Raw genomic sequence first — 24,163 nt, 5'->3', positions numbered from 1 at the left:
AAAGAAACAAAACACTTAATAAATGTGAATGACCTACTACATTACATTGTATTCTGGTAATAACGAACAAGCACATTCTGTGGCGCTATTATAATAAAGAATAAGAGTTAACACTAATATTAAGATAAAAAAAACACAAGTTATGAGGTAATGTTACAGAAGAAGAGAACCCTGCTCTTCTGAGCAGGCATACCTAGACCTTTTGGACAATGCTATGCTTCTAACTTTGTGGGAACAGTTTGGGGAAAACCATTTTCTACAAAGCAAATGTCCATAATGACATGGCTGGATGAGAATGCGATGTCATAACAGTCCCTGTTGCTGTAATGGTCACGTGTGCCAGTACTTTTGTCCAGAGCCGGCCTTAGGCGTTGTGGCGCCCTGTGCGGACTACTCCTCTGGCGCCCCCCCTCACTACCCCCCCTCTCTGCCCCTTCAAACTACCCGCCCTCTCTGCCCCTTTAAACTACCCCCCCTCAAACTACCCCTCCCCTCTACCCCTTCAAACTACCCCCCCCTCTGCCCCTTCAAACTACCCCCCCCCTGCCCCTTCAAACTACCCCCCCCCCCACACTTACCTTGTTGCCGGAGTCCTGCGGTAAGAGCGGGAGGCATCCGTCTTCTCGCTCTGCCGGCATTTCATGTTGAGCGCCGGTATAGTCCGGCGCTCAACATGAGATGCTGGCACCGCGACGGAGTCACGGAGAGTAAGGGGCGCCGAGCGGTTGCCGAGAACTTCACGAGCAACCGCTCGGCGCCCCTGACCGGGTCTTAGATTAAAGCATCGTTTTTTTTTTTTTAAACTTTATTTAACATCAATGATGTTAAATAAAGTTTAAAAAAAAAAACAAAAAAAAAAACGATGCTTTAATCTAAGTCCCGGTCAGGCGCCCCTGCAACCATGGCGCCCTGTGCGGTCGCACAGGTCGCACACCCCTAAGGCCGGCCCTGCTTTTGTCCATATAGTGTATGTATTTGCTAGTAAAATTACTTTCAGAACCAGATGTATCTGACCAAATCCTAACCATACACCAACTATCAAACAAGTTAATCTTTACTGAAATGCATAATGTTCCTTGTATTAATGGTAGTGGTAAACAAACTAAACAGAGAATACAAAAGGAGTAGTCAATACTGGATTTGTTACCCGGTTCTGTTTTTTAATAGGTCTCACCCATGAAGATTAGCCTACAAGGGCGTTAAGGCAGCAAACTACAACTAGAATTGTATTTCTAACATATGCACAATTTGCTTTCTTTCTCCGCTCCAGAGCGCTTCTAAAGCAAATTAGTTGTGGACCAGTATTTATACCTCCGCATTTAACTGTAACAGAATCTCTGAAAATGTGATTCAGAACAACTCTCTATTCCCAGTAGCTCAACCACTTTGCAATACAAGTACAAACTATTTCCCCTGAGCTTCCTATGTTCCAAGGTGTCAAGCCTTTTCAATGAAATCTAACTGGACAGCATCCATGGCATTGCTTTGGTCAATTATCCTCATACAGTATACTTTTGGTGTATTTGTGGCATTTTATTCTCTATTATTCACTTTTATAATTTATTAATCACAACAAGCATTGTTTTGTCATGCCTTTATCACCCTTATTAAACCCTCTTTAAATGAAGGGGCCCAAAATGTTTTATTTTTTTCCTCAAAGTGGTTCCAAACCAGAACATAGATGTAATTCAGTAGATAAGAAAGCCCACTCATTGAAATCAGCGTGGCGGGTCTCGTCAGACCCTTCTGGGACTCTTGTATGAGCCAACACTGGAGCTAGATTCACTTTGAAATATGAAACAAGGATATTTATAATAAACTCACCCACAAAAGCAGTAAATTATGCTTTTAAAACATTATGCATGGATTTATTTTTTTCCAGCAAACATCTAATTTCTTGATTCTACATCTGACCTCATGTTCTCTCTGTAAATGATGGCTGATTTATTCAGATTCAGTTGTGTATTGTGTTTTTTTGTTTAGTGTTTTCTTTTTTAACAGGCCAACATGCAAAATGTTTTGCCCTCTGTATGTTCTTTTCATGTGTTTACTAATTTACTTTGGAAAAGTGTATGGTGTTGGGTAATTTTTGAAACAATACCAGATTGCATAATGACACTGGAGATTAAAGCAATTCTGGTTTCCCATCATACTGAACAGCAAGACGGCATATGGAAAAAAAACTGCACCAAAATATACTATCCCGCAAACTTTTATAGACCTTTTATATATTAATCTTATCGATTTGTGTGCAAAATCCAGAGTATTTTTAAGATAAACACATGTTTCCACGACCATACTGGCAATGCCGTTTGGGTATTTAAATATGATTATTTCATTTAAGTGTTTAGTGGCATTCAACTCTCTTGGTCTCCATAACCTACCCTGCTTTCATTTCTAAACAGTAATGGATGAAATGAACAGTTATCACCACACTGATACATTTCGTTAAGTTCCCTGATGTCTGATTTATAGGTCCCAGCATGGTTTATGACCTTGTGGATTATATGTAATGAAGATAAAATGAAGTAGCCAAAAAATAATGGTTTCTGATGAAGTAGGTGCTGGACCAAACTAGATGCAGAAAGTGACAAAATCTCTTTAAGGACTAATGAGGCATGAAATAAACTGCCCAGATAAAAGGGATTTTTCCCCTCTTCTGTACTTTGCGTGTCACAGACAATGAATAATGTTTAGCATGGTACATCCAAAAATATGTATGTAACACCACTTGCTCTATTTCAGTTATTTCTACAAAAAGATCAACAAACTGCTTGGGTTTTACTTAATTTTAATGCTAGGGTTTACCACAAAAAATGTGCTTTATTTTATAGTGTTGGTTTAATTGGAGGGGCCCACCACGGACTTAATTATTTTCCCAGCCACCTATTTGCAGTATTCTGTAATGGAATCCAAAGGTCCGAACAATAAAGAAGTCTAGAAATGTTTCAGAACGCACATAGGGTGACCACATGGAGGTTTCTGAGTGAAGGAAGTCTCAGCCAATCAGGAGAGACTCTCAACCCTCCTGATTTCCTGAGTTCAGAAGCCTCTCCTGATAGTCCCTCCTTCACACCAACTCAATGTAAGCTGCAGCCAGCACCAGATATGTGTGTTTGATTGTGTGTATGTGACTATGATTGTATGTAATGTCTGGTAATAGAGGGGTTAATACTCTGAATCTGCTCATGTCTGTAATGATTGTATGTATATTATAAGTATATTAAATCTGAAATCAACATTGTTCCCAAGGCTTCCTAATAATTAATAAATAATAGTATATGTGAATCAGTGTATATATATGTGTGTATAATCATATAATCTCATCCACTTTATAGTGTGTCCCCGAATGACAGAAATAAAATGTGGTCACCCTAGACGCAAAATGGGTATCCAGACACACGATCCAACAGAGGATCCCACCAAAATCTGTATAATGCAGTATCCTCTCTAGAAATATACCAAAACCTTCACCTCCTTTGAGTTTGAATTACACGTATTATATCAGCATGTCGTCTAAGTGATTTGCCTTATGCTGTAGACATAACGATCTATCAGTGCACTTATAGTTATTGTCATAATGCTTTCAAAACCGGATTTTCAAATGTATCTGGAAAGAGTTATTAGGAGGATATGCTTTTCTGTCTTGGTGATTCCCTCTTTTCAGTGCTTAAAATTTATGGTGTGCACTTCGGTTTCCCAAAACTCTACGGTAATACATCTCAAATTGCGGTGGTTTCAGCTATTTAGAAAAATTAGTCCTTGTAAATAGAATATTATTTATTCATCATCTAAATGATTTCCCCATTGCACAGTTGAAAACGTTTGCAGGTGTCTTTTTTCTTTTTTTTTTTGCATTAGGTTTTGAGATGTCATCTGTAGACTCCATGGGAATGGTAAAATGAGTTTGAATTCTCTTATTGCAGATCTCACAATAGAAAAAGGACTTCCACTCCCCGCTGTGTTCAGGGTTACTTTTAAATAGCCAAGAAAAATGTTCAAATTCCTATTAATAGCTCTCAGCTTCCTCATAGATCAATGCACTGTTCCCCTAAGTAATTCATCATTTTTCAATTTATCATTTTCCAGAACTCATTTTATGCAATTAAAAAAATGAGATGATTTATGGCAAAGTGGTCATATTATAGCACCTGTTCCTCTTCTGGTGAGAAAAAAAATATTTATTGCACAAAATTATTTTCGTAAAAGCAAATACAAAACACCTTATATTTAAAATAGCTCTACGGCTATTCCAACTGTCTACTAATCTTTACATCTTAGACTCTGCCCTTTATTTCAGAATGTTTTTTTTTGTCCTGCCATTTACCTTCCTTTTAGGTGTCGCAATCAGTTTTTTATATGTAATGTCTTTAATTACTGTACTGTGCAAAAGTTTGTCAGGTGTGAGTATGAATGCGTTAAAAATAGACGTGTTAATAGTTTATTTTTATTCTTTAATAAAATACGAAATAAGTGAACAGGAGAAAGATCTAAAATCATTTGGTGTGACAACCCTTTGGCTTCAAAACAGCTTCAGTTGTTTTAGATACACTTGCACGAGTCAAGGATTTCGTAGGCATATAGTTTGGTATAATTGTTTAGTCATATACCTATCAGTTTAATGTATAGGTTGAAACACATACATTGACTTAAGCAGAAACAGTTGTGTAGCGGAATAAAACTGAGTGACGAACAACCAAACTCACTAACAAGGTGAAGTTGCTGAAGACAGTTTAATGTCAAAGTCATACAAGGTAGGTTTACTGTACGAGCAAGCTCTCTCAGCAAGACAGATTTTTTTCCCAAGCTCTTTTGGAGAAGCACAAAGAAACGGGCAATATTGAGGACCATAGACACAGCGGTCGGCCAATGAAACATGGATGGCACATGAAAGACGCATCATGAAAGGCACATCATGCTTCCCTTTGCAATCAGAAGATGTCCAGTAGTGGTCAGCTCAGCATTGGCAGAAACATTGGGACCCCGGTACACCTATCTATTGTCCAGATAAATCTGGTCAGAAATGATCTTCAAGAAAGACTTGTGGCCAAAAAGCTATAGCTCGGACATGGAAACAAAACCACGCGACTGAGCTATTTACAAAAACACGGATGATGGGGTGCCGGAAAAATGGCAGTAGCTGCTCAACATCGTCGAGTCTGTCTGTGGTTACATGAAGCAAAAGCAGCAACTGATGCCACCTAGATCCACAGAACAATTGTGGTTCTTCAAAATGTTTGGAACAACCTACCTGCCAAGTTCCTTAAAAAGTGTTCCTAGAAGAATTGATGTTGTTTTAAAGGCAAAGGGTGGTCTCGCCAAATACCTTTTGCACAGTACTATATAACCATTTGTATGCAAACTATTTATATTCATATATATTTATGCCAGTCAATATCTCCAACTGTGAATATCAACTGTAAGGTTATTTCAAGGTCTCTTAAAAACAGAATCTATAGAAAATACATTTCATTGGGCCAGTTTTCCAAGAGCTAACTAATGAGAGAACATGCTGATAATGTACAGGGAAAATGCCACAGACACAAATAATGCTACAGATTGTCAGGTTTTTGAGGGATTTGTTGTTAGTCTGCATACATAACATTCATTCAATTACATTAGCATTTGAAGGCCTTTCTTCGTGGTCTTTTAGATGTATAGCAAGCAAGGTTTGTCCAGTTATATTCATATCAACATATTTGTTGCTTCCAATAGACTTGACCTTAATTTATAATAAAAGAAAACCGTAGTTGTCTTGTGTTTTAACCCCTTAAGGACAATGGGCGGTTCCTAAACCCATTGAAAACAATGCATTTTGAGCCCGTACATGTACGGGCTTTGTCATTAAGGGGTTAAAATAAGTATTACATATTTATGTAATAATATGTATATGTTTAACAATTGTATCATGGCACGTGGGAGTTCATTCCCCTCTGGCAATGTCGAGTAAACAGTGTTTCGTGGGAGGGGGTTAGGTAGAAATTATTATTTTTCCAACACAGCACTCCTCACTTTTTGTCCAGTTTGCTATGTGATGGGCCCTGTTTATCTGTTGTACAGTGCTGTAGAATATGATATATAAATCAATAAATAATAACTTGTTAATGCAATTTTTATATGTACAAGCTGACCTCCAGCATTCCTATGACATTTGCCAAGAAAGTGAATAAACAGAATTCCTCAACAATACTATTTTTACTGAAACACAGGAATCAATGATCCCTGAAAAAAATGGGTAGCTGCATATATCAGTCCAATAGTTTAATATCCATGACACAAATAGGGATATGTCTGCTTCAGTACAGGTGAACTAACATTTTTATATTATATTTGGGTTCTTTCCACATACTTAAGGATTAGTCATCCCCCTTTTCCTGGAATATTAAGTTTTACGAGTAATTGAAATTTTGAAAAATTACCTCAGGAAATGAATTATTAATGGTAGTTAAGGTTGACTGAACTATACTGACAAAACCATGGTTATTTCTTATTGTTTCTTGGAGAGTTGACAGACTATTAATAAGTTGGCAGTCATCTCATATAAAATTCATAACATTGCTTAATATGATGTGCCATCAACAGTAAGCTTAGACATCTCCAAATAAAGTTCTTACCCAAATATTTAGTCAATGTAGCCAATCATGTAGAACACATGGCAGTCGCAAATACTGCATTTGGAAAATCAATACAGTAATTTGCTCTTGTGTTGTTCTCATTCCAGAACTACTTAAATTAAAGAAATTCATGTTTTAATCATACTAAACAAATTTGAGGATTTAGCTGAATGGCAATTTTGAATATATTCAGCTGCTTCATAAGCAGCGTCTCTCTGTTTGGAATCCAGATGGTATTTTTTTAATTTTTTTATTGAGATTGGTGAATATAATTACGGTGCTTTCTTCAGTATACTAACCTTTCTGCCATATCTGCAATGTCTGAGAAAGAAGCCAATCCGTAGTGGCTCCTAGGAAACCTCCACCTATATTTGCCCCTTGTGTCTCGTGGGGTAGGTAAATGGCTTGAGATAAGCGTAAGGACCAATTAAAGCTTAATACTTTACAGCAGTAATAAAGGGCAGATGAGCTAGGCCGAATATTTCTTATCTTCTGTCAAATTCTATATTTCTATGCAGCACCAACCCAGTGTTTCCCCAAGCTCAGTAAAAAAATGTAACGAAAGTAAACTTGACAAATATTGGTGATTACACCAAGTTCTAGATGGGAGTGGGCTTGCTTCAATTTTAAAGTGTTTAGTAATCTTGTCCATCGCTCTACAGATATGCATGGATGGCTTTATAGATGGCTGACAGGCAGACTCATTTTTAGATGATTAATTAAACTGCGTATTTCTTAAGGAAAGAAGAGGAAAAAAAGATGAGTTGTCGTAGTTATAATTATGGTTCTATAATTAAACTCTAAGCTCCCATCATAGTTGATTAGCAGTTGAGATATCTGTACAAACAAATTGATGTTATAAGTTTGAAAAATAATCATTTTTTTTAAATTTTTGTATACTGATACATTTACACACACTGTATGTTTTGAAAAAGAGAAAAAACCTGGTGTCCAACAACCATATTTCCCCTCTGAAAGCTTTGTCATAATTGTGACTTTATTAACATGTAATTAGTTCATTAATAAATAGATACATAGTCTGCAAGTTTTATTAATTAAACATATGTGGTTTTTGTGTTTCATTATTAACTAAGTGCTGAAGGTCATACTTGGCCTACAGATACTGGATCTAATGAAATTGCTGACAAGCACCAAGAGTTTGGACTCTGTGAACTGAATGCTAATGCGTCCTTGCATTTTCTGCGGGATGCCTGTTTGACACAAGCCATGACTTCTTGCGTTTGACAGGCTTTTGAAGAATTACTGTTGACTCAAACATGATTTTTATTTTAGCGATTGCTAATTTTCATTACATTTTGTCCTCTGATGATGGTTCAACAAGTATATCATTATTTTAATTTGAAGGACTTCTAAGTGATTGGTGTTTTTTGGATGACACTTTAGAAGCTTTATCGGAGATGTAATAGAATGAGTCAGAAAAAAAGGAGCGTTTTCATACCCATGAGGGATGCTTTCCACTTCATTGTAACTCCATACTATATATCTAATTAACCCCTTAATGACAAAGCCCGTATATGTACGGGCTCAAAATGCATTGTCTTCAATGGGTTTAGGGACCGCCCATTGTCCTTAAGGGGTTAAAGTGGCTCTTGGGGTCCATTTTGCATGGCCACCTATGCACTTTGCTTGATGCAAACAAGTTTGAAACTGAGACTGATGGCCCAATTAAACTTAACAGCTAATCGCATGTATGCTAGCTGAATATTAGCAGAATTGGCTGAGCAGGATGTTTCCTTAAATATGCAAGGCAGGAAAAGTCAAATAAAAGTGTAATTTCTGTCAGTTTTAAAAACATTTACATTAGAAAATCCACTATTCTCTCTTGTGAGAACGGGTACAGGATATATATATATATATATATATATATATATATATATATATATATATATATACACACACATATACATATAAATATTCTACCCCTGATGAGGCCACTTCCACTCTCCAAAATATATACCTGGCTTGTGTTCTACCAGCTGTATGTTAATCCCCAAGTTTTCTCTTAGACTTGCATTCGGATTCCTACAAATTCTAATTTTAACGAAATTTGCCTATTTTGTTAATTCGCACAAAGGCCCAAAAGCGAGGAGGGACCACCAACTAAAGAAACAAAACCGAAGCAGAGAGCTCCAAATTTTCATTTCAGTTTCATTGTTTTTTTTCCACTTTTACGCTTTCTCTCAATGTCTCCCTACTTTCACCTCCAACCACTTTTTCTTGTTTTTACCTCTCTACAGTATGTATTTTTCTGTCTTCCTTTTTGAGCATTTTATGTATTTAACATATGTTGTAAACCATTATAAATTGCGTATTTCCACTCTTCCAGATAGCTATACACTAATGCATATCTTTAAACTGTTTATTTTTATTTAAAAATAATGACCATCTGTTTTTGTTCCCATTATCCTGATGTTTAGAGACGCCTTCTGACTGCAGTAATGGTTAGCCACACTGCATGTGCCATGGAAGTGATTTCTTGACACAGTATGTAATTTCAGTGATATCAATGGGAATTTCCTCAACATTTAAGTCTGCACTGGGGAGGAATATAGAATATGTGATTGCCTTGATATTAACAATTCAATCTTGAGGTTAAGATACGCCTGTCATCATAAAAAAATGATGTGATGCAATCTTACATATGGCTGTAAAAAGGTTAAGCTATCCCCATTATAAAACATTTTACTATTATTATTATTATTTACTCTTAAGTTGTTTTTTAACAGATTTATTAATACATTATGTAGAGTATGTATCAGAAACACAGATTTTGTGTGTATTAAGGAGTAGAATCTTAACCTCCCATTTATAGGATTTTATGATTATTCTTCCGTGCTATCATATTTTTCATATTTTTTCATATTTTGCAAAATGGGAGAGAAGAGAGGTATGAAGGTGGTACCTCATTTTGGACACATTTTTCATGTTACCTAATGCAAAACAAAAGGTGATTTTCTTATATGAATTCAGTATTCGGTATCAGGTTTAATGACCCCCAAAATACATAATCCAACTAAAAAAGCAATTAAAAGCCTACAACTTAAATTAACATTTTCATTCTAAGTTGTCTGCACCCTCTACTGTATGTCAACAAGAACAAACCTTTCTTTAAAAAATTAGAATTGATTATAGTTAATATACTGCTTAGTATTGCCTTCAACTGTTGGATGGTCGGCATCCTTTATGGGAGAACATTTTTATTGGGTTTCCATATGACTAAATGCATCTCCTCACATACTGTTCCACTAACCTTGCTCTCGATTCTACTTTACTTTGTATGTAGATCACATATGTAGATGTATATTTGTGTCTGACAATTAAAATAAAAAACTAGAAGGTTAAAAACACAAACAAAAAAAATAAACCTTCTGTTTGGTAGCAGTAAATGTATTACACATACAGTTAAACATTTATTGCAAACGAGTTTGGCAAAAATTCTGTGTTCCTGTCCTACAGATTAATATTAGTTTCCTAATAAACATGAAACTGTTGAATGCATTTTGGGCTCCAACTGTATTGTACAGATGAATTATTATATATTCATTATAATTGCAGGTTTATAAGAGCAAGACTTTCTAATAATTTCTGCCTGATCATAAACAGTAATAGGTATGCACGCTGGATGGCTTTTAGGTAACACAAAGCAGGAATGAAAGTGATGCATAAACCCGTAGAACATTTATAGGGGAAAGGATATACCTGATATTGCGAGAGGGATGTTGACATTATTTACCATTTAGCATTAGTGAAATACAGCATAATAATATTGCAAATGCTAAATGCTGATCTCAGATGCTGAACTTCTGAATACACTATATACACACACTAAGCAATAGAATTTTTTACTAATTGTCACGAGACAGTAATTTAATATTACAATTGAACATTAAGCTTTTCACCTTCTTACAGTCACATGGCCTCTTGCAATTACCCCTTTAACATTTTTCTATGTTTTTCTCTTAAAAAAAAAACCATTAAGATTGACAATATACAAAATAGACTATAACATAAACACATATTAAGACTTACAGGCACAAAAGAAGAACAGAGAGTTTCACATCAGGAAAAATGGGTGCACTAGTTGAGCTGAATGGTTCTTATCTACCATCAAGTTTTATCAATGTCCTTCTCTTACAGGCCCACAAACTATATATATTTATCATCTGCACAAAGCAGATTTTTTTTTTTGGAATTCTTTAAGACCCTCTGATATGCCCTGTACAATGTGTAGTAAATACATTTTTTGCAGTGTTTACTCTTGCTACAGTACGTGGACAGAAGCACACCACACCATGCTTACTATGTGTGATGCCTTTGACTTCAAAGCTTTGTAGTCATCACCTCTCAAGTGTGCAGTTTTGCATCACAGACTGTTGTTTTTGATCTTGCGCTCTTGAATGAAGCATCAAAGAAGAAATAATTAAATTCAGTATTAGTCAAAAAGCTACAATGTACAAATACGCTCTTTTTAATGTATCCAATATGTTATGCTGTGGCGCTATTAAAATATCTTGAGTTATAAGAATTTCTCAGATTCAGTGTATTTCTGATTATAGCTGACTATATGAATTGTGATGGTATGAATATAACAAAACATCATATACCGTATTTGCTCAATTAAAAGACAAGGTTTTTTCCAGAGCAAATGCTCTGAAAAATACCCCTTGTCTTATAATAAGACCTCAAAGTCTGACTATGAGACTAAGATCCAGATCCCCCGCAGCGATGCAGGGGACCTGGATCCTCCTGTCTCCCCCCCCACCCCAACTTACCGGTACTTCTGAGTCCCCGGTCCTTAGTCCGGGCAGCGTGTAGAGCTCTACGCGATTCGTGTTCCCCATTATCTCTGACACCCGGGGAAGGTCTGCGCGATGGACGCAGACAACCCCCGCCGCTAACCGCACCTCCTCCCAGCTGCAGCTGAAGTTGTCTACGTGAATCGCGTAGAGCTCTACACGCTGCCCGGACTACGCACCGGGGACTCCAGTAAGTTTGGAGGAGGGAGTGTTAAATGGGGGGCATAAGGCATTTCTGGAGGCAGAGTGCTCTGTGAAATGCCTTTTAACCCCCTTAATGCCACTCTGCCTCCAGAAATGCCTTTTAACCCTCTATACCCCACTCTGCCTCCTGAAATGCCTTATACCCCCTATATGCTACTCTGCCCCATAATATGCCTTTTAACCCCCTAAATGCCAGAGTGGCATATAGGGGTATAAGGCAATTCTGCATGCAGAGTGGCACATAGGGGGTCAAAAGGCATATCATGGGGCACAGTGGCATTTAGAGGGTTAAAAGGCATATCATGGGGCACCGTGGCATATAAGGGTATAAGGCATTTCTTGGGCAGAGTGTCAAAAAAAAATAGTTCACATAGTTTACATGAATTAACATTTACCGGTAAAACTTTTTTCCTATAGGGTCGTCTTATATTTCTTTTTTTCTTAAATTAATATTCAGATTTTGGGGGGTCGTCTTATAATCGATCAAATACGGTAACTTGGATTGAATTTGATCTTGAGAGGTAATTAATCCTAGCTCCCTGTTCTATTTTGAAGAGGATTTTTGTTCTGCAAGCACAATGTATGGTTTTCTGTATGTCTTTTAAATGGAAGTCCACCAAAGAAGTTTGTCTTATTGTTTTATTGAATGCTTGAGTATCTTAACTGTCATAACTGTACCCAGTGATGTGAAAACTGCATGCAAATATAATCTGCCATCTTTAATGTTGCTCTTAGAGTAGTGGTTATGTAATAGTATGTTTGCTTCATACATGCCATCCAGATTTTGGCTTTACATTCGCTACGGTGTTCTATGGCAAGAGATATCACATTAAATTTATACTAGGCAGGACAATGGCGCTTCGCTTTTGAGATTTGTCTGAGTTATCAGTCCATGTATCTGTTTGTATTTTTGTTATTGATTACCATTTTGAGAAATATACAGTTGTTTTTTCTGTTTTATGAGATCTAAGTAATAGGAGGGGAGTTATCACCTAACAAAATACAGTAACAGTAAAAGCAGCGTAATGAAGACAATTAAAAAAATATATATAAATATAAAAAAATATGTGAGCTTCTGATAATTAGTGGGACCTCAACAGTTCAAATGAATATAAAAATAAGCAGCTCTGCAGCAGTGTTGTAGGTATGAGATACTGTAGTTAAAGATGACTTATTAGCAGCAAAAGGATGGCAGAAATGCCACAATATGTCACGAGGAAGGTCTTATCTAGCTTATATAATGTTTCCTAGATAACACAGTAAGGTTATTATTAGCGCATCACACAGTAGCCGTTCCTATAGACCACCTCAGCCCTAATTTTATGTTAAAATCATATTGAAGTCCATTTTATGTAGCATATTACTGGATTCACATTGGTGCAGGCATCTTTTAGTTATTTCAGTTAACTTTAAATTGAAATAACTATAAAAATGAAACTTGTCTAATTTAAGTCATCAGCTGCTTGTAATGTAAGCAGCAAGCATACTTAAGTATGCTTCCTGCACATGCTCAGTAGCACTCCCATTCTAGTAAAAGTGATATCGTGGGAGGGCTAAAGTGCATGTGCAGGGAGTATAAAATGAAATAGAAGCCTCTCAACCTGAATACCTAATTTCAACCTGAATAACTAAAGAATACATGCAGTAAAATGCATTGGAGTCCAAGGAAAATCTTGAAACAATAGAATGGTTTCTGTAATGTTACACACTGTTTCTCCTGGGTATGAAAAGTAGTCGGAGTAATACTAGTGAGAATAATGTTCTATTGGCTTCTGTGTCCAATAGTTCACAAATACAGAGACTACCGACGCCAACATCCAACCTCCTTGTGCACGTGCTAGAGCAGACACAATAAGAAAAGAGAAGAGCACATCGAACCATTTGTGCAAAAATCGCTTTGCTTATACTCAATGAAAGGTCATTAGTACATATCCACCGGATATTGGATATTGTATTACATACAATCTTGTGTTATCCAAGTGTCACGGGATATAGGTGGATATGGCCCAGTCTTCAGTGAGCAGAAAGTAGGATACACACTGTGCAATGAGTGGGTCCTGTTGACTGGGGCTTGTAAATCCCTGCGTTGGTGTCAGTGCACATTACTGCAAACCATAGTTCCTGTTGCCGCCAGGCTAGGAAAGTCTTTCTCTTGCTCATTTGTAGCGTTATTGAAGGAGGTGAACCAATAAATGGAAACAATATAGGGAAGGGTAATCTAAACAGACAGTAGACACTAGGGCTTGGATGCTGCTGATGAGTTGTTGCTGGTAGGCGAGGGTATATGATGATGATGAAGGGAAGGGTAAAGGCCCTAAGCTGGTAGTAGAATTAAAATTCCCAATGGCAATATTGAAACTGATTTGTTAATATGCAGAAATGGCAATAGAAATTAATCTATTAAAAAACATAGATTATGAGATTGTATATATAAAATAAATTGTACTTGCATAATGTTTTGTATGTCTCTAAATATTTGTCCATTTTCTCTTATTTTGACATAAAGAATAAATGTTAGCAATGTTTTAAAAAAAATGCAAATATTTTAGCTCTTGGTGACATTATCTGATGCTTTTTGTATGTAAGAACTGCTTGCCAGAGTTTATCACTGTGGAGGAGGTTAATATATTTTTTATGATTCGGGGTTGCTGTATTCTAATGTCTTTTTTTTTTTTTTCTGCATCCCTAGCTTGCTTTGAGGGACCCGGTTCATACAGTTTCTCTTCAACAATTTGCCTATGAAAAACTGAAAGCACAGCAAGAACTAATGGGAGAAGAAGGATTCCGATCTCTAATGGAAACTGTCGATACTGAAATAGCAAAACAGCTACAAGAGTTTTTACAGCGTATCTGAATAAGGAGTTGTTACCAGACAAAAACAGTTGCAAAAGTTATTGACAAAATAAAATTTTGCAAAATGATTTCTTCCATTTGTTTTAGGGTAAAAACACAAAAACAAAGAATTATCCTAAAAAATATGTCCAAACAGTATAATTTTATACATGGAAATCATTCATTTCACACATTTCAGGTATAGAATTGTCGACGGACAGTAAGTGTGTATTCTGGCTAGAACTCTATGCACACTGAGATATTAACATTTTTATAAAGGAAAACATTTTGTTGACTCAATTATTGAGCAATATGCAACATTAGATTAAACATGTTTTTATCCTTTATGATGTTTATATGTTTTTTGTGGATATAGAATTAGGTTATTGTCTGCCTGAACAAAAATTTTATTCTTTTACACTTTTACAGGGATGTATAATGCCATTTCTGGAGGCAGTAATATCTTATTTTCTTTTTCTTTTCTTTTTTTTTTTTCTTTCTTTCTTCTACATCTCACTTCTATGATGCCCCAGTTTTGCATGTGCAGTGTTTATTTTGCCATGTAACAGACATTCGCATTGCAAAATGGGAAACTTTCATGGAAATTTAAGACAATGGAAAGAAGGGCTGCCTTTTGTCCCCACTGTTTGATCTGCCCTAATTAAAATATGATTGCTGGTAGCTGTTATCACAGAGAACTTAATCATGTCCTTGGTGGGCTGATATAATTTCGAACAAAACAAATGAGGAATCGTAAAGTTGCATAATATTTTCTATGGGGGGGGGTTCTTCCATAGTCAAAAGGAAGACAAATATCATAACCTGTTAAGTGTACATAAAATATTTCAATGGAGCAAAATAATGTATACTTTATTTTTAAGGGAATTCTCTTTTTAGGTTGTACATTTTCTAAGTTGTCAGATTCTAAGAGCAAAGCTGACAATAGACATGTATAAATTTTGGATGAAAAATGGAGTAGCTAGGGTTGGCTCAATTTTTGTATGGAGAGAATGTATCCAAACATTCGGCATTCTCAACCAGTGCTATCCAGGAAATGAATCATTAGAATTAGAAGTTCTACTTATGATGATTTTCCAACAATAAAGAGCATATGTAAGCTTATTCCTTGGTGCTGTTCAAACTTTTAACATGTGCATGCCATCAAGACCTGCCTAAATATGTTGCCATTTTAGAAAAAAAAAGTTCTAAAATCTAAAACTTTATTTTTAATGCGTGCAACTCATTCTCTGTTTATATATTTAACCAAAATGATGATCACTAGAGCCCAAACTCTTCCCTGCAGTAAAATCCAAAATAAAGTCTTAATTTGCAAGTAATAAATCTAGTGCAGCATCCATAACCGATGCCTACTCTACCAATTGCTAACCGATTTTTCCAGTACATCAGGGAGATTAAAGTCCCCAATAATGATATCCTCACCCTTCATCGACATCCTAGTTCTTTTTTTGTATTTAAATTATTTTATTAAAAAATAAAATGATGAACCAGAAAATACCTGTCTACATACATGTACAAGTAATGTGAAACAGTGCAGAAGCAAATGCATTATCAGTGCAAACAATTATATAGTCAAGAGGACAACAAGGGTATTATGACGCAGGGTAATATACATATAGTACAATCTAAGATTAACAGAAATGTCCGAAATATAGGAAAAGTAGTGTAAGATGTTTTCAGTCATGGCACAAATGGTTTAGCACGTTAGAAACAGACTTGAGAAAATGGAGTGGTGTTGAGCAGTGTGGGCTTAGGTCAAGGTGGGGTTAAAAACAAAGTGGGTTTAGGAGGATGGTAGGACTAGTCCTCCAGACAGTCCATAAGAGAGAAGTCCCTCAGCTGGCTCTTCAACACACCTGGCAAACTATAAAGCTTCCTTTACACAGCACATTAGACGCCAAGCATCGTTGATGGCACCTTCCATGTGTGTTCATGGAATAAGTCTGTAAAGTGCAGAGTGGTATGACGGGTACTTGCTCTCCACAGTGCTTCAATTTCAACTCCAGGGCTCTAACTAAACCCGTGCAAACGGGCACTGACAGTTTCCTGCACCACCACGCGCTGTGGGAGCAGGAGGAGGCCTTCCCGGGTGGCCATCCATGCAATATCTTTAAACCTGTTGGTCAGTCTGCTTGATGCCACATTTGCCCCAACAGTCGTTGGTGTAGTTGTGGCAGCAGGAAGCCCTGGGATGCTCTCAATAGTGTCCTTGGATCTGATGCGCTTTTGAATCACACATGGTGACCGCAGTTCAGGTTTAACTCCCTTCCTACTAGTGGGTGTTCCTACTATAAATTAGCCTTTCACTACCTCTCAGAGTCCTGCACACATCATTACATACAAAGAAGGTCCTCAGGAGGGCAGACGCTCCTTTGCCTTCCAATTGTCCTTCTACCTTACCCCATGCTTCGCTCTTTTCATTTTGGACCCTGAGATAAAGTGGAAGACTGCCTTGTTGATGGCTTGGTGGTTCATGCCTGAGCCATGTACTGCAGAATAGGAAGCACAAGAACTTTCCCTTCAATGGTGAGAGATCTGACCCAAATTTCTACTTTATTCTAGCCAGTCTCTCCCCCCTGTTCATCAATTAATTTATTGATTCTGCATTTTAACTTGTAATAAGAATACTCCTGTGTGCCCATTTTCAGTTCAATTTATGGTATACAGGAAGTATGAACTAACCAATTCAGTAATTTCCTATGATTCTTTTTTTTTTACTTACATTTACTCTAAGATTTAATGGAAGTTTTTTAAAAGTCAAATAACATGGTTTCTCCCATTATCACATTATTTTGCAAAAAGTGGACATGAACATGCAAAATTTTCTTTATAATGTGTTTATAATTATAAAAGGTACATCTGAGCATAAAGCTTATGTAACTTTACATCTTTTTAGATATTGGTCCAATAAACAAATAAATAGGCGAAAACATTGTGTTGGGCAAGTTTGGTGTAGAAGAACTTGACTGGCCCTCACAGAGCCCTGACCCTGTCAAACACTTTTGGGATGAACTGGAACTGAGATTGCGAGCCAGGCCTCCTCGGTGCCTGACCACGAATGCTCCACTGGATGAATGGGCAAAAATTCACACAGAAAAACTCCAAAATCGTGTAGAAAACCTTCCCAGAATAGTAGAAGCTGTTATAATTGCAAAGGGGGGACCAACTACATATTTATATCTATGTATTTAGAATGCAATGTCATAAAAGTCCCTGTTGGTGTAATGGTCAGATGTCCCAATATTTTTGTCCATGTAGTGTATATCTAAATAAATCAAATTTTTGCTGAAAGTCAGAATACTAAACCGTTCCCATTATTTTTATTATTATTATGATTTATATAGCGCCATCAATTTACCCAGCACATTTTTCAATGCATATATTCAAGGGGTATGACAAGACTAAAATTGGCAGACTAAGACAAACGGATACATCAGGTGGAGAGAGCCCGGCCCGCAAGCTTGCAACTCTGAGGGAAAGGGATGGGGGCAAGCATAAGGAATTGAGAAACAAAAGACGTGGTTTGGGGGTTGGATCTGTGAGAGGGAAGTTCTAGCAGCTAAGATGGTGTGGCTTCTCTGAATAAGGAGCCCATGGGAAGAACGTAAAGATCAAGTAGGGGGGTATTTTTTATGAGGGCAGAAATAAATGGAGGGCCTTATTTATTAGTACTGTGCAATTATTTTATTTGGTGGATTAATGTGGTTTATTATGGAAAAATGGTAGGCTCAAGGTTTCCTTAGTCATTTCGTGCAAATCAGTCAAATTGGGCACCTCACGCCCAAATTGGCATGAGATGATTTGGGTACAGTTAAAACAAGGGTGGAATACAATCAGGATCCACACTGCACTTTATTTTCCCCAAATTAATAAATTAAAGTTGTGATCGTCAGTATATTATCTAGAAAACTTTTTGGAGACGTTTTTGTGTAAATTCTTGCTCTGGATTAGATGTATGCTCAGCATGAAGGATGATCAATGCCAAGTCTGAAAGGCATTCATAAAAGCACAGGAACATACTTCAATGGTATGTTCAAACATTTTTTGGATATGTAAGATGTAATGGGAAGTCAGGCTATAAAAGAGGATATGACATCTGTGTGAAAGAAATGTAAATCTATTGTTTTTAGGTGGCAATCTTTCATCCTCCCTCTGAAGTGACACGGCCTGGACAGCATGGGTCATACAATGAAGGAGACATTCTACAGAACTTTCCTTACCGAGTTGAGTAACTATTTGATGTTTTTTTGAGATGAGAATGGAAAAAGGCTTTACAATTATACCCTTATCCTATTTATTTCAACTACCTATTCTGCTAGTTACTTAACAGGTAATTCCTTTTCTTAATGGCATATAAAATATTATTAAATTTATATCATAGTTCCGGAGTTCACCGTTCACGAGGACCAAAAGACTTCATAAAATAGCTCTAGATACAAAAATGGTGATTGCAGCATTTTAACCCAAACCTATTATTCTCAACTTGTCATTGATACTGAATAAGATAAATGAGACTCTCTTAATGTATAAACTGACAGCATTTGGTCATGAAACCCCCTATCTTTCTGATAGATGTGGATGGCCACAAATGAATATTAAGTATACAGCTGAAAATATATACTGTATAATATGATATATATATATATATATATATATATAATGTGTCCTTTTTCACTTTATAAAACATTATACTGCAACTCGCTGTATAACGCGCATCTCTAAACCACCATCAGCTTTCTCCCTCAATTTTATTTGGTGACATAGAGATGAAACATTAATTTAAAGGATGCAATATCCTATAACCATATGTGGTAACTTTATTGTAACTTTTATTTAATAAGCAGCTAGCTGTGATCCTTACATGGCTTAACCTATCTTAAAATGTTTGCTTTTCTTTTGCTGCATGTATTCGAAGTCATTCCACAACAGAGCTATATGTTTACTGTAATGGAAGCTCTTATAAAATATAGATATTTCTCAGTCAGTGTGTCAGCAGCAATTACTTTAGTTCAGCATGCCAGACAGCATTGTCTGTTTTATACTTTAATTTCCTGCTTTGGCCTAGTAAGGTGACAAAGAAAAACACCCATATAGAAAATAAAATAACATCTTCCCATCAATCACGTTTCTGCCTGCAATGGTCAGAATGTGGACACAGAAATGCCAACACAGATCATTTTTTTTTATTTTCTACATTTTTAATTTTCTGTTTCTAAGTAAAATATTAAACCATGAGTTTTCGGGTGAATTGCAGTGTGTAATCTCAATGATAATGCATTATGAAGGGTCAAACCAGATGGTCTTTGTCACCATGTATAGGTGTCCCCACCATGTATAGGTGTCCCCAATGCCAAGCTGGTATCACCTGGTGGGCAAAAAATGGCGCAGGAACGTAGCGCAGAAGAACAAGGAAGAATCTTAGTCAAGGCAGGTCAAGGTTGGGTGTAATGGAGAAGGACTCTGCACATCAGTACACAGGGATGATGCAGAAAGAAGGTCAAGCAGAGTTCTGGTACACAGTTCAGGATCCAATCCGGTGCAGGACAAGGCAATACCAAAGAATAACACCCACGCCCGGAGAACCTGCCATTAATACTTGGGCAAGCGGGACAAGAGCGGCAAGGAACCGTGAGCAGGCTTGACAACAAGGCGGCCTAAACTGACCTACCATAATGCGTACTTAAATTGATGTTCTTGCTGATATGGATAACATGTATTTTGATCTGTAATTATCATCATACGTTTATAAAACTACAGTTTTTATTATTGGAAATACAGATTTACTTTATTTAAGTTTATTTCATATACTTAAACAATTTTAATCAAATGATCTAATCTAGTGTTTTAATGACTTATAGTTCACTCAGTGTGAGTTATTGTTACATATGGACTCTGTGGGCTTTTCCCAGAGTTACCTCCTGTGCTTAAGTTTCCATGACCCCATGCCAGGGACCAGTGATGGTGCCAGGCAACCAGAATACTGAATAGAGAAGCTATACCTCCAGCAAATAAAGGCAGCTCAGGAATATGTGGTATAGTAATGTTTGCTGCAGGGCTGCCTTTAATATTGAATGGACCCTGGGCAAACATTTTCTTGCCCCATCCACACTCCCAAGCTTGCAATCTTGCCATCCACCCCACTCAGTGCAGTCTTCCCTTCTTCTGACCCTAGTGCGACCTCAGATCAGTCATTTCATGTCAGCGTTAGCTAATTCATTTTTTGTCTTAAAGTTGCCTGTCTTTTATTCTCCCATGGCCTTTACAAAAGCTGCCTGGACCAATCAACAATCTAAACTTAGATAACACTCACCTAAATCGGGGTACTTTTGAGTTTGTGGGTGCTCAGCAATATATAGCTGCATAGTTTGATGAAAGCTCTAATATTCCTTATGTGTTTTTTGAATAGTATTCATTGATTATGTGCTGATTTCTTGCCCTGTTTCACATATTAAAAAATGACCTTACATGTATTCTCTGGAAGCAGCCATCTTCTTACTTCCTGTTCTAGAGTCTGCATGATTATTCCTCTCCATTGTTATCTCTCCACTATTATTAAATTGCCAATTGTTGATTGAGCCAGGCAGCTTTTGTAAAAGTCAAGGGAGAAGAAAAGAGGTAACTTTAAGATAAGATATTAATTAGCTAACACTGACACGGAAGCTTATATGAGGTGAAATGTTTCTAAATTTCTTCAAACTTTTAACATATGCATGCCATCATCAAGACCTGCCTAAATATGTTGCCATTTTAGAAAAAAAAAGTTCTAAAATCTAAAACTTTATTTTTAATGCGTGCAACTCATTCTCTGTTTATATATTTAACCAAAATGATGATCACTAGAGCCCAAACACTTCCCTGCAGTAAAATCCGAAATAAAGTCTTAATTTGCAAGTAATAAATCTAGTGCAGCATCCATAACAGATGCCTACTCAGTGATACTGATTGACAAACAAGAAGCACACGTGTCTGCTGTTTAAATAATGTACCAAGTTGTGCTAAAAGCTAAGGTAGTAACTGTTTTGCTTTGAGAACAACTGTGAATGCACTTTTTCTATTTTTTTTCCTCATCCCAGTTTTTCACCGGCTAATTTTCATTGTGATATATTGTGATGGTTATAAAGAAGCAATGGAAAAAGCTTCAGGACATGGTAAAATAAAATGTATATTATAGTTGTCAAGCAATATAATGGAAAGCTTAATAACTACAGCTGCACTTTTAAATGGATACACAACTTGTTACGAATTCACTGTCGGATAAATGGTAGGCTCTATTATTTGGCTCAAGGTGATTTGGGTCACCTATTTATAATGAATATAAATCATTCCTTACAACAAGACAAAGGATGTCATAAAAAAAGTCAAATTCTTTTTTTAGCACATTTAATAAATGGGTCCTGCTTATGACCTATATCTGTGTATATTTTTGTGTCTCTTCAACAAAACAGTACTAAAACTTTTACACTGTTTGGAAGAAAACAATACCAAAATACATGTAAGAAAAATGCTGGATATAAACATTTGCAATTCATGTGGACCGATCCGATCAAGATTTTTGAAAGGCCATTTTCAATGGTTGCTGTACCTGCATAGCCACGCCTATCACTATGTCTTATTTTCGGGGTATGGCTTATATTGCGCAAATGCTTAGAAATCCTGCTATGGCTTATTTTATGGGTATGTCTTATTTTCAGGGAAACAGGGTATTAAGTAACAACTGGTCACCTGGTAGGTATGCAATGCAGATGTTGGCCGACACTGGATTCCTCATTAAAGTCTTGGGGACAGCAAACTTTTAAGGTATGGCTATCAGCCTCGGGGCTTGGTTAGAGAGAGATTAGATTTAGGATATTCCAGAATGATCTTCCATGATAAACATTGGTAAAATGATATAAAATAATGTATTTGTTCTAGCATATTCAGGACTAGGTCTAAACCCCCCCCCCCCCACAAAATCTCGCCCTTCCTGGCACAGTTAAGCACCTGAGTTCCTTTGGTGTGTGTGTGTGTGCAGATTCCTCATTCTGGAGACATAAAAAAAAAACACATGACTTATTAGCATCCATAGGTGCTCTTCAATTCACTTTGTGTACTTTTTCCATTATGCCTAAATGCCTACTGTTAGTAATAAATTTGAGTAATCTATAACTAATCTTCGGTTGCTATTGTTGAGTTATCCTATTTTTACTCAGTAATAAAACAATTCTGGCAGGTAATCGTATTAATCACAAACCTAAATCCATACCTTACACCTATACATTCATTTTATTGATAAACGTTGATAACTATGTAATGTGTCATATTTGTTGTCATGGTAACATAAAGCTGACATGATAAAATTGTGATGCTGAATCTAAAAGTGATGTAAATGTATTTATATGAAAATTATAGAACACATTTGCTTTCAGGAAAAGATTTATGGTTGGATGCCTTCACTAAAATAGAAACTGTTACCATACTCTATGTGATTATGTTTTAAAGGATGACTCTTCCTGGCACTGATAGAGTGATATGTTTTTTGTCAGCTGTGGAGCTTCATGCGTGACTGTTCTCTCAGTGTCTTTCTTCATTTCTAAAAGGATTGTGTAGACTTAGGCCTGCTCTATTATTAATGGATAGACTTTCTACGCTTTTTTTTTTCCAGATGTTTCCTTTAATTGTAATTGTTGAAATCAAATGAAGAGACCCTTTGCCAAAATGTAAAAAAGTAATGGAATTTCTGCTCTCTTATTTAAATCCAAATAACTGTAGGATCCCTGGTTTTATTTCCCCACTATATTATACCTTTTTTCCCTCTAAATCTGAAAAAAAAAATCTGCCTGTACGGATTACTGTATCACCAGAGGTTCTGAGGTTCTAAGTTTATTATTGTATATATACCGATCAGCCACAACATTATTACCCCCTGCCTAATATTGTGTAGGTCTGCCTTCTGCCGCCAAAACAGTCCTGACCTGTTGATGCATGGACTCCAGCAGACCTCTGAAGGTATACTGTGATATCTGGTACCATGATGTTAGGAGCAGGTCCTTTAAGTCCTGGAAGGCCTCCATGAATGCATCCAGGTGCCAGTTGTTATCTAGGTAAGCGATGCACACACACCCGGCCATCCACGTGATGTAAAAGAAAATGTGATTCATCAGACCAGGCCACCTTCTTCCATTGCTCTGTGGTCCAGTTCTTATGCTTATGTGCCCATTGTAGTAAGGAGTCAGAATGGGCACCCTGACTGGTCTGCGGCTATACAGCCCCATAAGCAACAAACTGCGATGTACTGTGTGTTCTGGCACCTTTCTATCAGAAGCAGCATTACATTTTTCAGCAATTTGAGCTACAGTAGCCCGTTGTTACCTTACCTGCGGTCCCGGCGGTTCCGGCGTTGCCACGAGCAGGGGAGCCGAGACGCAGCCCGCGCGTTCAGCCCCCTGCTCGCGGGAAGACGCGATGTGGTCCGTCTAGCCGTTAGACGCGCGCCCCCGTGTGGTGATCTGTAGTTAGACGGGGCGCGCGTCTCTGCAGCATGAGAGCCGTTCGCGCATGCGCGAACAGCTATCTCATGAATATTCATGCCACGTCTTAAAGGGGTATTTATCTTTTTTCCTCCTCCCCCTAATTTAGGGGGTAGGAGGATCCTGAGCAAGAGGACTATTTAAACCCTCAGTCTGCATGTACCCCTTGCCT

General features: G+C 37.1%; 1 protein-coding gene across 1 annotated transcript in view; it reads left to right on the top strand.

Moving 5' to 3' along the window:
• The window catches only part of IPO11 (importin 11), a 148,303-nt gene extending 133,489 nt beyond the window's left edge, over positions 1–14,814 (top strand). The window contains exon 29 of the mRNA XM_053448028.1: positions 14,325–14,814. Coding sequence (XP_053304003.1) covers positions 14,325–14,489 — 165 coding nt within the window. The 3' untranslated portion in view covers positions 14,490–14,814. The remainder of the gene's footprint in view (positions 1–14,324) is intronic.
• The last annotated feature ends 9,349 nt before the right edge of the window (positions 14,815–24,163 follow it).

The sequence above is a fragment of the Spea bombifrons genome, chromosome 1 (genome assembly GCF_027358695.1).
Source record: "Spea bombifrons isolate aSpeBom1 chromosome 1, aSpeBom1.2.pri, whole genome shotgun sequence".
NCBI classification, from domain to species: Eukaryota; Metazoa; Chordata; class Amphibia; order Anura; family Pelobatidae; genus Spea; species Spea bombifrons.
This window is presented reverse-complemented; position numbering and strand designations above follow the sequence as displayed.